General features: G+C 35.5%; 1 protein-coding gene across 2 annotated transcripts; it reads right to left on the reverse strand.

Moving 5' to 3' along the window:
- Positions 1–627: 627 nt before the first annotated feature.
- Positions 628–11,757, reverse strand: LOC133526690 (uncharacterized). Of its 2 annotated transcripts, none has more exons than XM_061863402.1 (8): positions 11,612–11,757; positions 8,132–8,298; positions 5,524–5,726; positions 5,046–5,135; positions 3,470–3,944; positions 2,978–3,105; positions 1,114–1,248; positions 628–765 (listed from the first exon to the last, which is right to left on the reverse strand). In XM_061863402.1, exons 2-8 carry the CDS (start codon positions 8,283–8,285, stop codon positions 706–708), a joined length of 1,245 nt encoding a protein of 414 aa, XP_061719386.1. In that variant the 5' UTR covers positions 8,286–8,298; positions 11,612–11,757; the 3' UTR covers positions 628–705. The 2 variants fall into 2 exon arrangements, with proteins under 2 accessions (XP_061719386.1, XP_061719385.1); XM_061863401.1 differs by having other exon boundaries at positions 1,095–1,248.
- Positions 11,758–12,166: the final 409 nt, after the last annotated feature.

Consider the following 12,166-nt stretch of genomic DNA (forward strand, 5'->3'; position numbering starts at 1 on the left):
AGGGAATAAAAAAATGAGACTGACAAGAACAAACAATCATAGCGCTTTCTCTGCTACTCCTACTGAAAGTTCCATAAGAGCATCTCGTTCGGTCATCTGCCGGCTCTACCATTTCATCTCTATACTTATTTTACCTCTATGGTATAGAGCCATTCATACAGGTGGAAATATTCGTCTTGTTAATAATAGGTGTTTCCTGTGTTTAAAATAAATTATTTCATACTATGGACAAATAAAGCATGAGATAATTATTAAAAAATCGTAGAGAGCAGATATTCTTTGACATAATTTATATTTAATAAATCGGATAGAACTAAAGAATATTAGGTGACTTGACCGTGACGTCACAGTTCAGTTTTCAAATAAGTTCCATAGTGGCAAATCGTTTTGACAGTTCGGAAAAGAAACTGATTTGACTAGTAGAAAAGTACCCTATTTTATCTTTGATTTGCGGCTCTCTTTTTTTATTAAATCTTTGTCAAACAAGTCATCAACTTTGGCGCACGTCTACAGCCTAATATCAACTTTCGTCCATTCCAGCAAGATTTATAATGATACGCCGCACACGATATGGTGCGATATATTGTATTAAATATTTTGCAAACACAACAAATGAAACAGCATCTATGTAGGTATTTTTTTGCTGAAGTTTAATAATTCTTGTACAGGCTATATATATATTATAGGTAATCATTTAAAAATGAATCAACACCAAATCTTGCGAGAACACATGCAGCGATCTATTATCAACTCTTTGAAGTCCATCTGAAAAAAGCAAAAATGGTAGAGTTAGACCAAGACAAGTCTGCAACGATTTTGATAGCACACTCGGTACAAGCGTTATTTTGAACGTCAAACTTCTATGAAATTATGATGTATAAATAACACTTGCACTGCGTGTGCTATCAAAATCACTGCAAACTTATCTTGGTCTAACTCCAAGTAGGTACATATTAAATTAACACAGCACCAGTATATTCATTACTATAGTGCCAAAACTTTTTTTCATTGTTTTTGCACAGCTGTCAATATAGGTTTAGCTGAAATGCTGCAGTGTCATTAAAGAGTTTATATGACTAAAATTAAATAATTACAATTAAAACAGCAGTATACCCCATAATGGTGGTTCATCGAAGTATTGTCCACAAAAAGACGTAGGGGATTATGCGAACGCATCTCACGTCGCGCGGCCGCTGCTTGCCCCAAAAAGTTCTGCGTAAGTAGGCAGCATGCGCTGATGTCTAGTAACTGAAATGAGATCTACAAATCTAGCAATTTGAATAGCCACTGTAATTTATTGAGGTCACTAGAGAGCAATTTCGCAACTGTAATCACATGTGATAAATCTATGTATAGTAAAACCGTCACTTTTGCCCTGAAGGGTAAGGTTGTCTAATGTCTACAGAATAAAGCTTTTCTCTATCGGCTATTGCCGATTTAGGCACTGGTCCCACCGCGAGCGAGTAAGCTATGAACTATCGGCTATTTTCTAGCTCAAGAAACGAACAAAAGATAATCGCTTTCGTGTAAATAAAAGAGAGAGATATATATTTATAGTTCATAGCTGGCTTGTTCACACCGCCGGCGAAGACACTCTCCCACCGCCCGGCGAGTAAGCGATAATTCCATACAATGTTTACTAGCCGCCCGCTGATTGTCAACTGTTTCTAGTACATAATTTTACTAGTTGATAGCCGAACTCGCTGATAGTTGGCGGTGGGACCACTGTTTTCTAATTGACCGCCGCGATAAAAGCTATCGACTATAAAACTAGCTCAGCGGTACTCGCCGGTGCCTGCTTGGCGATCAGACCGATCATTTTACCTTATGAGGTGGATGCGAGTGCACGTATTTACAATGAATTTAAAACAATCATATGAACTATCTTTGTTGTCCAGTTCGGATGACGATGATGATGTATTTTATAAAAGCGTGTGTGTAGTGGCAGTGGCAATTTTGAAGAGACGGAAGAAAAAAAAAGATATTTTAAAAAGAATGACAAGAAAATGTTGGATGCAAGAAAGCCGAGCCGAGCATAAGCAAGTGCTTATACGAAAATGAAAAAATTCTATACTTTTTTTAGATTGATAAATTTTGACGTGTGGCATGTGCCAATTGAAAGAGATCGATTTATTTAACAAACATTTTGATTAGGATTTTCTTTTTTTTAACACCTTGGCTGCGGCAATTAAATATACCTTGTACATAGTTAACCATACTTTGCAAGTGGTCGATCGAACTTATTATATAAAGGAAAAAATTGCGGGTTAATCGCATCTACCTGTCTCTACCGCACTAATAAGGTACCTATTTTTGTAACACTCAATTGTAAATTTTTCTTCATAGTAAATGTACGAAAACATTTTTTTTTATTTCTGACTTTTTTGTACATTACCGAAAGCTGACCCACGGAAACTATTGATACTGGATAGGAATAGAATCGATAGACATAATAAAAAAGTTTGTCAAAAATTTTCTCGCACCCCGTATGTTTTTTCAAAAATCTTTAAACGCCAATCTTTATTAATTTGAAATAGAAGGAAGGTCTTCTAAGACCATTTTCGCTTAGCAGTACGGAATCTGGTGGCTGCACTCACTGACCCAAAATCTATTTCCACCCTGTATAGGTCATTGGCGAATAGGGCCCTCTTAAGTTTTTTACCTTTATGCTGAGCCACCCGGCTGAGCTAGTGGAGCGAGTAATCGCCCGTCGCACGCAAACACTCGCTTATAGCTCAGCGTCTAAACTAGTAAAACTATACTCGCTTCTCGCCGCTCGCCCACTAGTTTGTAGTTTATAGTTTCACTCGCTTATAGTTTGTAGCCGGCGGTGGGACCAGTGCCTTAGCGTCGATATATGTGGAGAAACCAGAGATGGATGGATGGACATTTTTAGGATACGTGCTTGGAATATTATTTTCTAACGGTTTAATTAAACAGTCCTTATTTGCTCTTATAGGACCGGATTGATTATTACCGTGAGATTAGGACATGTGTAAATACAGCGTAGTAATTCGTCATCGGTCAAGTTGTCACAGTTTGTGAAGCGTAGTGTAGTCAGGCGCGCTCCGGCGTTTAGGCAGATTGTCGTCAAACATCGAGCATCTGTAATAGTAGTAGTAGTAGTAGTAAACATTTTATTGCACAAATACACAGAGACAATAAAATAAATGAGTACAAAGGCGAACTTATCCTCTTAATAGATATATTCCAGCTAACCTTTAAGTAACTGAGAGAGATACACACGAAATGGTAGTCAAACATATATATACTCATATATACGTACATACTTATAAATTCATGCAAATATATTAAAATATATAACCGCACGTTTCTGTCGCATCTGTCAACATACATTAAGAAAAGAAAAATATCATGTGAACGATTATAACATTTATAACTGTTATTGCACAGTTATACTTTAAAAGCTTTTATTACAAGCAATGTCAGTTATCAAACACTGACTAACCTAAGTCACTAAAGGAATAAACCTTAATATCCAATGATCGTAGTTCCTTGCAGCACCGTGTCACTTTATCCAAGTCTTCGTTCGTAATATTCGGCACATGTAGACACAAATACTTTAAGCTGCTAAGTTTACAAATAGAATTATAATAATTCTTGTCAAGATCAATAAAATCCAACTCAAACTCAATTATACTCAAAACTTCTAATTTTGGCAAATTGTCTAAGAGCGAAGGTATGTGTTCGTATAATTGAATGGGAAGATCGTCAAGCTCGAGTTTTGTCAGCTCTTTGAAACGGTGGCAGGCTTTTTCCAAGTGATGGTACTGTAAAGATCGACAAGTGGATAATGTAAGGGATTTTAGCTTCCTCGACTTTATATTAATCAAACATTGACCAGTCACTTCGTCATTGCAGCCAATTGTTAATTCTTCTAAGGCTTTGCTGCCAATAAATTCACTGATACATTGGTCCGAGACCTGTAAATAAACAGAATATATGTGTCACCTTTTTTAAATTCCAAGATTATATGAATTAAATATTTAACGTACGACTTTGACGCTTGACACAAAATAAAAAGTCGCAGATGGTAGCTGTAGTATGCTTACAGGGTGTTTATTTAGTCACCTGTAATAATTTACGGGCTGAATATAGGTCATATTGAGCTACTTTTACTATGGGACCATTCCCGAAATCGCGATTTTTTTTTTACTTTCCATTAGAAAATATCAAGGTTTTGGTCCTTAACAGATTGCGTAGAATATCTGGTTACAAAACTGTCATGGCTGCTTATTACGGATATGTAGAATCAATTCTCAGATATGGACTCACAATCTGGGGTAATGAGGTAGATATTATAAGAGTATTGCGATGTAAAAAAAATACATTCGTGCAATCTGTGGTATTGGTCCTCTCGATTCATGTAAGCCGATGTTTCTTAAGCTTAAAGTTCTGCCATTTCCTTGCCTGTATGTTTTTGAAGTAGCCAAATTTGTAAAACAACACCCTGAATTATTTATTACAGCTGTGAAAGACTTGTAGTTGGAATGCAAAAAAAAACTGCTATTTTTAACAAAAATTGCCCTGCAATGTGTGTAGAAATATTTAATAAGTTGCCACCTGACATTAAATACTGGCCAATTAATACATTTAAGAAAACCCTACATGAATGACTGGTAAATAAAATGTTTTATTCACTTAATGATTATTTAAATAATTCGTAATATAATGTAGAGTACATAATGTATATTGTAATAAATACTTAGTTCATGAAATACATCTAATATTTGCATGCTGTTTGTGGACGGTTGAATTAGGAGAAACTTTATGTATATACAACAACTGTAATCTGACCCTATTCACGCAAATAAATAATTTATGATTTATGAAGGTCAGACAGCCAAAATGTATGAAACAATCAATTATTTTTTCGCGGTTTCTAGGTTGGTTCTATAGTAAAAGTTGCTCACTTATAACCTGTATATTCACCCGTAAATTATTACAGGTCACTAAATAAACATCCTGTATAATCTGGTACTGGTATATATTATACATATCCATTTACAGTAGTGGTAACTTACAGAATAACATTTTTGGAAGGAAAGCTTCCGCAGGCGATCTAAGTTTTTAATTTGATTTTTTAGTAACATTTTTTCTTCTGGATCGTAAATCTGGAATAAAAGTAAGTAGTCTGTTAAAACATAGAGTAAAAATTATTCACTGTACTAATGAAACTGATTGGCATAAAAGTGAACTAAACAGTAAATAACTTCATATTCTCAATTCATTATGACTTTAAAAAATATTTACATACCAAGTGGACTGTAAGAATTAATAGCTAAATAACTACATATATATGAATGGAAAATAAAACAAAAATACTTAGATAATAACTTAAGCTTTATACTACTTGTATGTAAACAGTTCAGTAAATGTATACAAATTCAATTATATAATCAAACTATAAAATTTAAAACCCAAATCTAAAAATAAATAATACTAAAATTAAAATAAAATAATAAAAAATATCCTACTTATCTATGTATGATTAGTACGTACTATAAGAACTTCTACATGTGGACAGTTTCCACTGATGATTTGTAACATCTCCTGCGAAACGCAGTAAATGGCCACCACTGATGTGCCTAGTTTGTGGGTCCATTTCTTAAATGAATGTTCAGGAATTTCCCACCGCATTATTCTACGGAAGGTAAACTCCTTGCTGAATCGGAACATCCAGCTTCCTATACCAATTCGTACGTCTGTAAAAAAATTGCATATTTTACTATGATTTTCAAAAAGTGTTACAAAAACATATAAACTGACATTTTAAGACGAAAGGGGACGGCCGCTTCTCCATACAAACGTAGTCCCTATTTTTCTATCTACAAATAATAATAATAAATAATAATGACGAGAATCTCGTGAAAGCCGAGAAGGACAAGTCCAGTAAGTACTTAGACTTGGCTCACGAGATAACCGCCATGTGGGATGTTGATTCGACGATCATTGTCCCGATAGTCGTTTCAGCGAACGGTCTCATAGCGAAGTCTCGACCAACACCTTGATAGACTCGCTAGGTGGTTGGATCAAGGGTCCGATGCAGAAGGCGGTGATCTTGGACACGGCGCGGATAGTCCGCCGGTTCCTCTCTCTGCGGCCCTGACCACCGGCAGCTTGGACCTTGCCCCGCTGCTGGCGGCACCCTAGGTTAGGTTTTTTATAATGTGTTTATATCTTTTGTATTGTTTTGTAAGTGTTTTTATATTTTACTTTGGCGGCGTCCATAAATTACGTGAGGCTTTTTTGAGAATTTTTTGAATTTGTGTACAGGCTATAATTTTTTTATTCCGATTCAACTTTACTTCCACGCAAATTTACACTTTTTTCCACTAATAAAAAAATTACGTGATATTTGCTAATAACGCCCCTCCCCCCGAGTGAGATTTGGTAAGATTAAGCTTAACCCCCTCCCCCCCTTGAACGCCTCACGTAATTTATGGACGCCCCCTTTTATACACATATTGTAAAAAACCTAACGTAAGAGAAAAAATGAAATCAAGGGAATAAATAATAATATATTGAATTGACATAATGGAAAATATTTTTACAGTACATATGGGGCTACTTTATAGCACTAGTGCGAGAAGTAGCATATTACGTTACTGTGTCGAACATTTAAAGGGCCATATGTACTGTAAAACGTTGTACGATACATGTGCGAATAGGTAATTCGCAACTCGTGTCGATTTAAAACACTCCCTTCGGTCGTGTTTTAATTTATCGCCACTCGTTTCGAATTTCCTATTTTTCGCACTTGTATCGTAATGTACTATTACATAATTACATGTATATTAGCCAAAGCTATTAGGGGCATAGCTGTGGTTGATATACAACAAATTATGTCAAAATACTTTCAATAATGTTAATATCCAGCCAGAGAGAAAAATGAGGACTAAGTTTGTATGAAAAGGCGATTTCGCACTTCGCACGGGTGTCCACTTTCGTCTTAAAGTGGGATCAAAATGGGTACAATTGGGGTACAAAAAATGTGAGCAGCTCACTGCAATTTGGGTCGGCCCACAATTGGACAATTTTACGAACTTATTTCTCATGCAGTGCAGATCTTCTTCTTTATAAATTGATTTCGTACAGATACAGAAGCTCCGAGAATCTGAATTTATTCCATAATCCATAGAATAAGAATAAGAATCATTTATTGCCACATACAAGTACATAGGAGAATAAGGTTACATAATAGTTAAAAAAAAAGATACATTAATAATTTATACAGATCAACCGGTATTGTATTTATTGTATTGGGCAAAGGGTTCCAGTCTCAGCGTGTGCCGGGCCGACATGCCCGGCGCTGGTTTTCAGACCGGTCCCAGACTAAGGACGGTCGGACATTATACATCGAAATATATAATACTACTTTTTTTGTGCTCATGAGAGAAAGAGAAAAGATTGAAAGAAAAAAACATGGTAAATTTTACATCAATAGACTTAACACTGATTAAACTTTCACGGTTTTTACACATTATTAAGTCCCGTTTCTATGAGCTATCAATAAACTTAGTCACTCTTAGTAACAATACTTGTACTTCTTAGTGTATTGCATTACAAAGATGGGTAACTATTAACTATAATTAATATAGATATTCTGAATGTTACTTGCCGAACGTGTGGGATGCACCTTGGATAGATAGATAATGTTATTCTGAAATCGGAACCGTTAAATTTGGTGGATGGTGTATGGTGAATGCAACTTTGGAGTACTGCAATGGATGTAGTTTGGATTGGGGATTATTCCGAGTAAGAAAATAGATGGGTTCGAACTGTCGAAACCTCGCCAAAACGGACATGTTGTAACCTTAATAGATTCCGGACCGGCCATGGTCGCTTTGCCCTATATAAATATCGTTGCGGATGGGTGGAGTCTCCTGCCTGTCACTGTGGTGCCGAGGAGCAGAGTATCCGACATATTTTCCAAGAGTGCCCATCTACTCGATATACTGGAGGCTCCCAGGAAGACCTGATTAAACTGAACGACGAAGCTATCAAGTGGATTAATTCTCTGGAGTTCGACTTATGATTTCTCTGTGTCTGTATGATGTATAAAAATGCCATACGATTAAATAAAACCGTTAAATTGAGAGTAACATACCTCGCAAGTATGCCAGCATCGCTCTTTGCCAGCGGCGACTAGCGCGCTCCGTGCATATGATGTCTCTTATAGGCACATACTCAAGCACAGCACGCCAACAGTCCTCGTTTAAATAGTCTAGTATTGTTGGCGAATATGCCTCTGGATCTGCCATCTGCGCTAATAAGCTATCCCAACAAAAACATAAATGTGAAATGAGAGCAAAGTTTAATATTAAGAATATGTGTCGTCGTTGCGACTAGCCGATGAAAGAATTGAGATCTATATGGGCGCCAAGTTCTGTGCTGCGTAGAAAATCCTGAAATAATAAAGGATTTGACTTGGCTAGTTTTTACCAACAAACCAAATTTTATAAAAGTAACATAGATAAATATAATATAGCCTATATACATAAAAACTAGCCAAGTCAAATCCTTTATAATTTCAGGATTTTATATACAGGGCACAACTTGGTACCCATATAGATCTCAATTCTTTTATCGGCGAGTCAACAACGACACACGATCTTTTTCTTTTACTCTCATTATGACGTAATAAGAGTGACAGAGAAAAATGCCCGCAATTGACGAACTTCGATTTTCGCGGTTATAGCCCAGACCCGACTTCGGGCTCGAGAAAGATATTTTTTCCTGTTTCACCAAACATCAGCTCATCGTTTACTTGTATAAATTTGAAATGTAAAAAAATGTCTCATATGCAAAAAATATCAAACATTGAACATTTTTGGCAATTAGAGAAAAAGTATTTTTTACATTTCAAATATTGCTAACGAAGTGCTGATATTCCGTGAAACGAAAACAATTATCAGGCCAGAAATCGGGATTGATTTTGGGCCCGAAATCAGGAAGTGTAGATGTAATTGGCGCTTAACGCGAGGTCAATTATCAAGTTTCTAGGTCATCTAGAAGTGGTGGAGTATGTTTTTAGTATATAAGTCTTCATTAATTTAATAATTATAATATATATATTTATTATTATTACACTAGACAGTATCTAGCAGGTGCTTGCAGAGACTTCGTTTGAAATTCAGCTTGTTTGGTATATGATTTTTTTCCATCGAATTACTAATCATTTTCAGATTGACAGAGATGCCAAATAACAAGTTTCTAGGTCACCTGGAGGCGGATTAGGTTTTTTTTATCTAAGAGTAGTTTTTTTCTTAATTGATCGAATAAATATCCGTATATGAATTTTTTCAATAGAATTTTAAATTTTTTGATATTTCCCCTATTAACACCTTATAGCCTCCCTTGGTGCCAAATATCAAGTTTCTAGATCATCCGGAAGTGGGTTAGGTTTTTAATCCTTAATAGGGTTGTTTCCAATTTTTTGAAATGCTTGGTTACGTTCTATATTAACTAAAAGTTGCCCTAAAATTCAACTTTTATACTAAAAACGGCTTTAAATATGTTAAATTAACAAAATATATTTTGAAAGATGCTTTCGCACCCAAAACGCTCTTTGAAAATTGTGTGACGTCACAGTTTACGGTTTGACACATAACTACATACACACGTAGAAGATACGAACTGTCAACTGACATTTGTCATTTGTTGTTTATCGCCTAACTGTCAACAGTGTCAATCCGAGAGTTGTGACGTCATCAGAATCTTCAATGACGTTTTGAGTTTGGTCACGTGGCGTGTGCCAAAAGATATTTTAAATTCAATATTTACAAAAATATCTGTGACCCTAGTGAAAAAGGGTACAAGTCTCTGGCAGAGGTGTATAAGGGCATAAGTGTTACGTTGGAACTTACACCCCTTTACACCTGCGCTGCCAGAGACTTGTACCCTTTTTCACTAGGGCCACAGATATGTACATTACAGGTCCCCTAAAAGTAGTTTAACATGTTCTTATAATCCAAAATAATTTATTGGGATACAATTTTGCCCTAAGATTTGTAGATGGAAACAACCCTATTAATGTAATGATTATCAATATATGTTTTTTTTTTCATCGAAATATCAAATAATTTTCAGTTTCAGATTGATTATTTATATACTTACACCAAATAGTCTACCTTGATGCCAAATTTCAAGGTTCTAGCTTGTCTGGAAGTAGGTTAGGTTTTTCATCTATAAGTCACAAAAATGCCGGTTTCATTAATTTATCAAGAACGAGTTGAGCTGCGTTTATGAAATTTTGTATTTTAGACAAGCTTCAATAAATGTGCCAAATTTCATGTGAAATAGGTTTCAAGTTGTGAAGGGGTCGAAATTTGCTACAAATGGTTCGTGTGTACACACGGTTGCGTCGCCAGTTCCTTTTTCTTTGAACTTGGCTGGACACGCTACCGCGTGACTAGATAATATATCTGGAATCAGTACCAGTAACTTTATGTACCTGCTGCCCTGTACCTAGGGTTGCCAGATGGTCGGGATTTGGCGGGATTCTCCCGATTTTTAGCATGTGTTCCCGATTCCCGACGAAGTGAAGACTGTCCCGAAAAACAGCTTCACGTTATAATAAAACAATAATTTCAAGTTCCGAACTGACGCCGAGCGAACGAGCGAGCGACCCGCGTCAAGGGCGTCTGACTGCGCGCGCGCCCCGAGCTGGCGTGAGATTGTGCGTCGAGGGGTGCGGTGCGGGGCGGGAGCGCGTTTGCCTTAATACCTCTACACAAAAGTAAGAAATAGAATGGGAATGGATCTAATTAAAGCCGAATTAATGATTCGACTCAACTTTGACGAAAACTGCATGACTTTCAAGTCTAGCTTAAATAGCGAAAAAGGCCAAGAAATGGTAAAATCGGTCAAAAGTAATATAATATACATGTGGCAAGCTAAGAAATATATTATTTCCATAAATTTGGTTGATTATTGATACCTAATAAGTATAAGTATGATAGTATAGGTAGATAATGAGAAGACATTTTTATTTATTTGTTCAAGTTCTCAAAGAATTTATACTATTTTTATATAAAAACGTAGACATGCTACTATGTAATGACGATGGCAGAGCAGCTGACGTAGTGCCAATAATGTAAAATATCGTTGTTATTAATACAATTACTATAATTTGAACGTTTTTTTTTCCCGACTTCAGTCCCAAAATCCCGAAAAATTGATATCTTTTCCCGATAATAGCGCCTTTCGATCTGGCAACCCTACGTGTACCTGCCTACGCCCATGAACATCATGCAGATAACAACCTGAGGGTTTAGGTATCTCTTACTATCACCGAATTATTCTGCACTTTATTATATTCGTATTATTTGATATTAAATGGAGATGTTACGAATATTCAACAACTATTCAGTATTCGCGTACTATTCGGCAAAATAGCGAATACCTATTACACCGACTTTTAAATAAAAATTGCAAAATTAAAATGTACTCCAAACAATTATATATATTCAATATTTTAAGCAATTTCAATTTATATTAACAGGTATTACCTAAGTTTTGAAAAACAGGAACAAAAACGAAACATCATGTATACTGATTAGGCTCTTTAAAAGTAACAGGTACTTACATGTTGTAATACAAATACTGAGATGTTAGGATTCAATTTAGTTTCACTATAACGACATAAGTACTAATCCTAGTAGATAGAATATCATAGAAAAATTAATACACAATGAAAAACCACTTTAAACCTACTTTCGAGCAGCAGCGAACTGTAGGTTCCTATAGTTTGCAAGGCAAAGAGTAGTATTAGTATTGTTGCAAGGTTTGCATTTGCAATGCAACTAATGAGTCTCCTGTTTCATGTCATATATTTTCTTGTATTATTTTCCTTATAAATTTTGTTAATAACCTAATAGATAGCGCTCCAAACCAATTTGTCAATGGTCACAAGATGTCCATATATCCCTTGTTAAATTAAATCTTTGTTTGTATCTATAATAAGAATAAAAAGACGTTTATGAGATAAATAATATTATACTTAAAATTACGTAAACACTAATTTGCTTTGAGTTCTGCGCTTTTATAGTTTGTTTCTGAACGAACCAAACCAATAGGTGTTTTATTTGAGCACAAAATAAGTGCCCCTTCATGGCAATTATTTTAAAAGTTTTAGTTACAT

The sequence above is a fragment of the Cydia pomonella genome, chromosome 16 (assembly GCF_033807575.1).
Source record: "Cydia pomonella isolate Wapato2018A chromosome 16, ilCydPomo1, whole genome shotgun sequence".
In the NCBI taxonomy this organism is placed as follows: domain Eukaryota; kingdom Metazoa; phylum Arthropoda; class Insecta; order Lepidoptera; family Tortricidae; genus Cydia; species Cydia pomonella.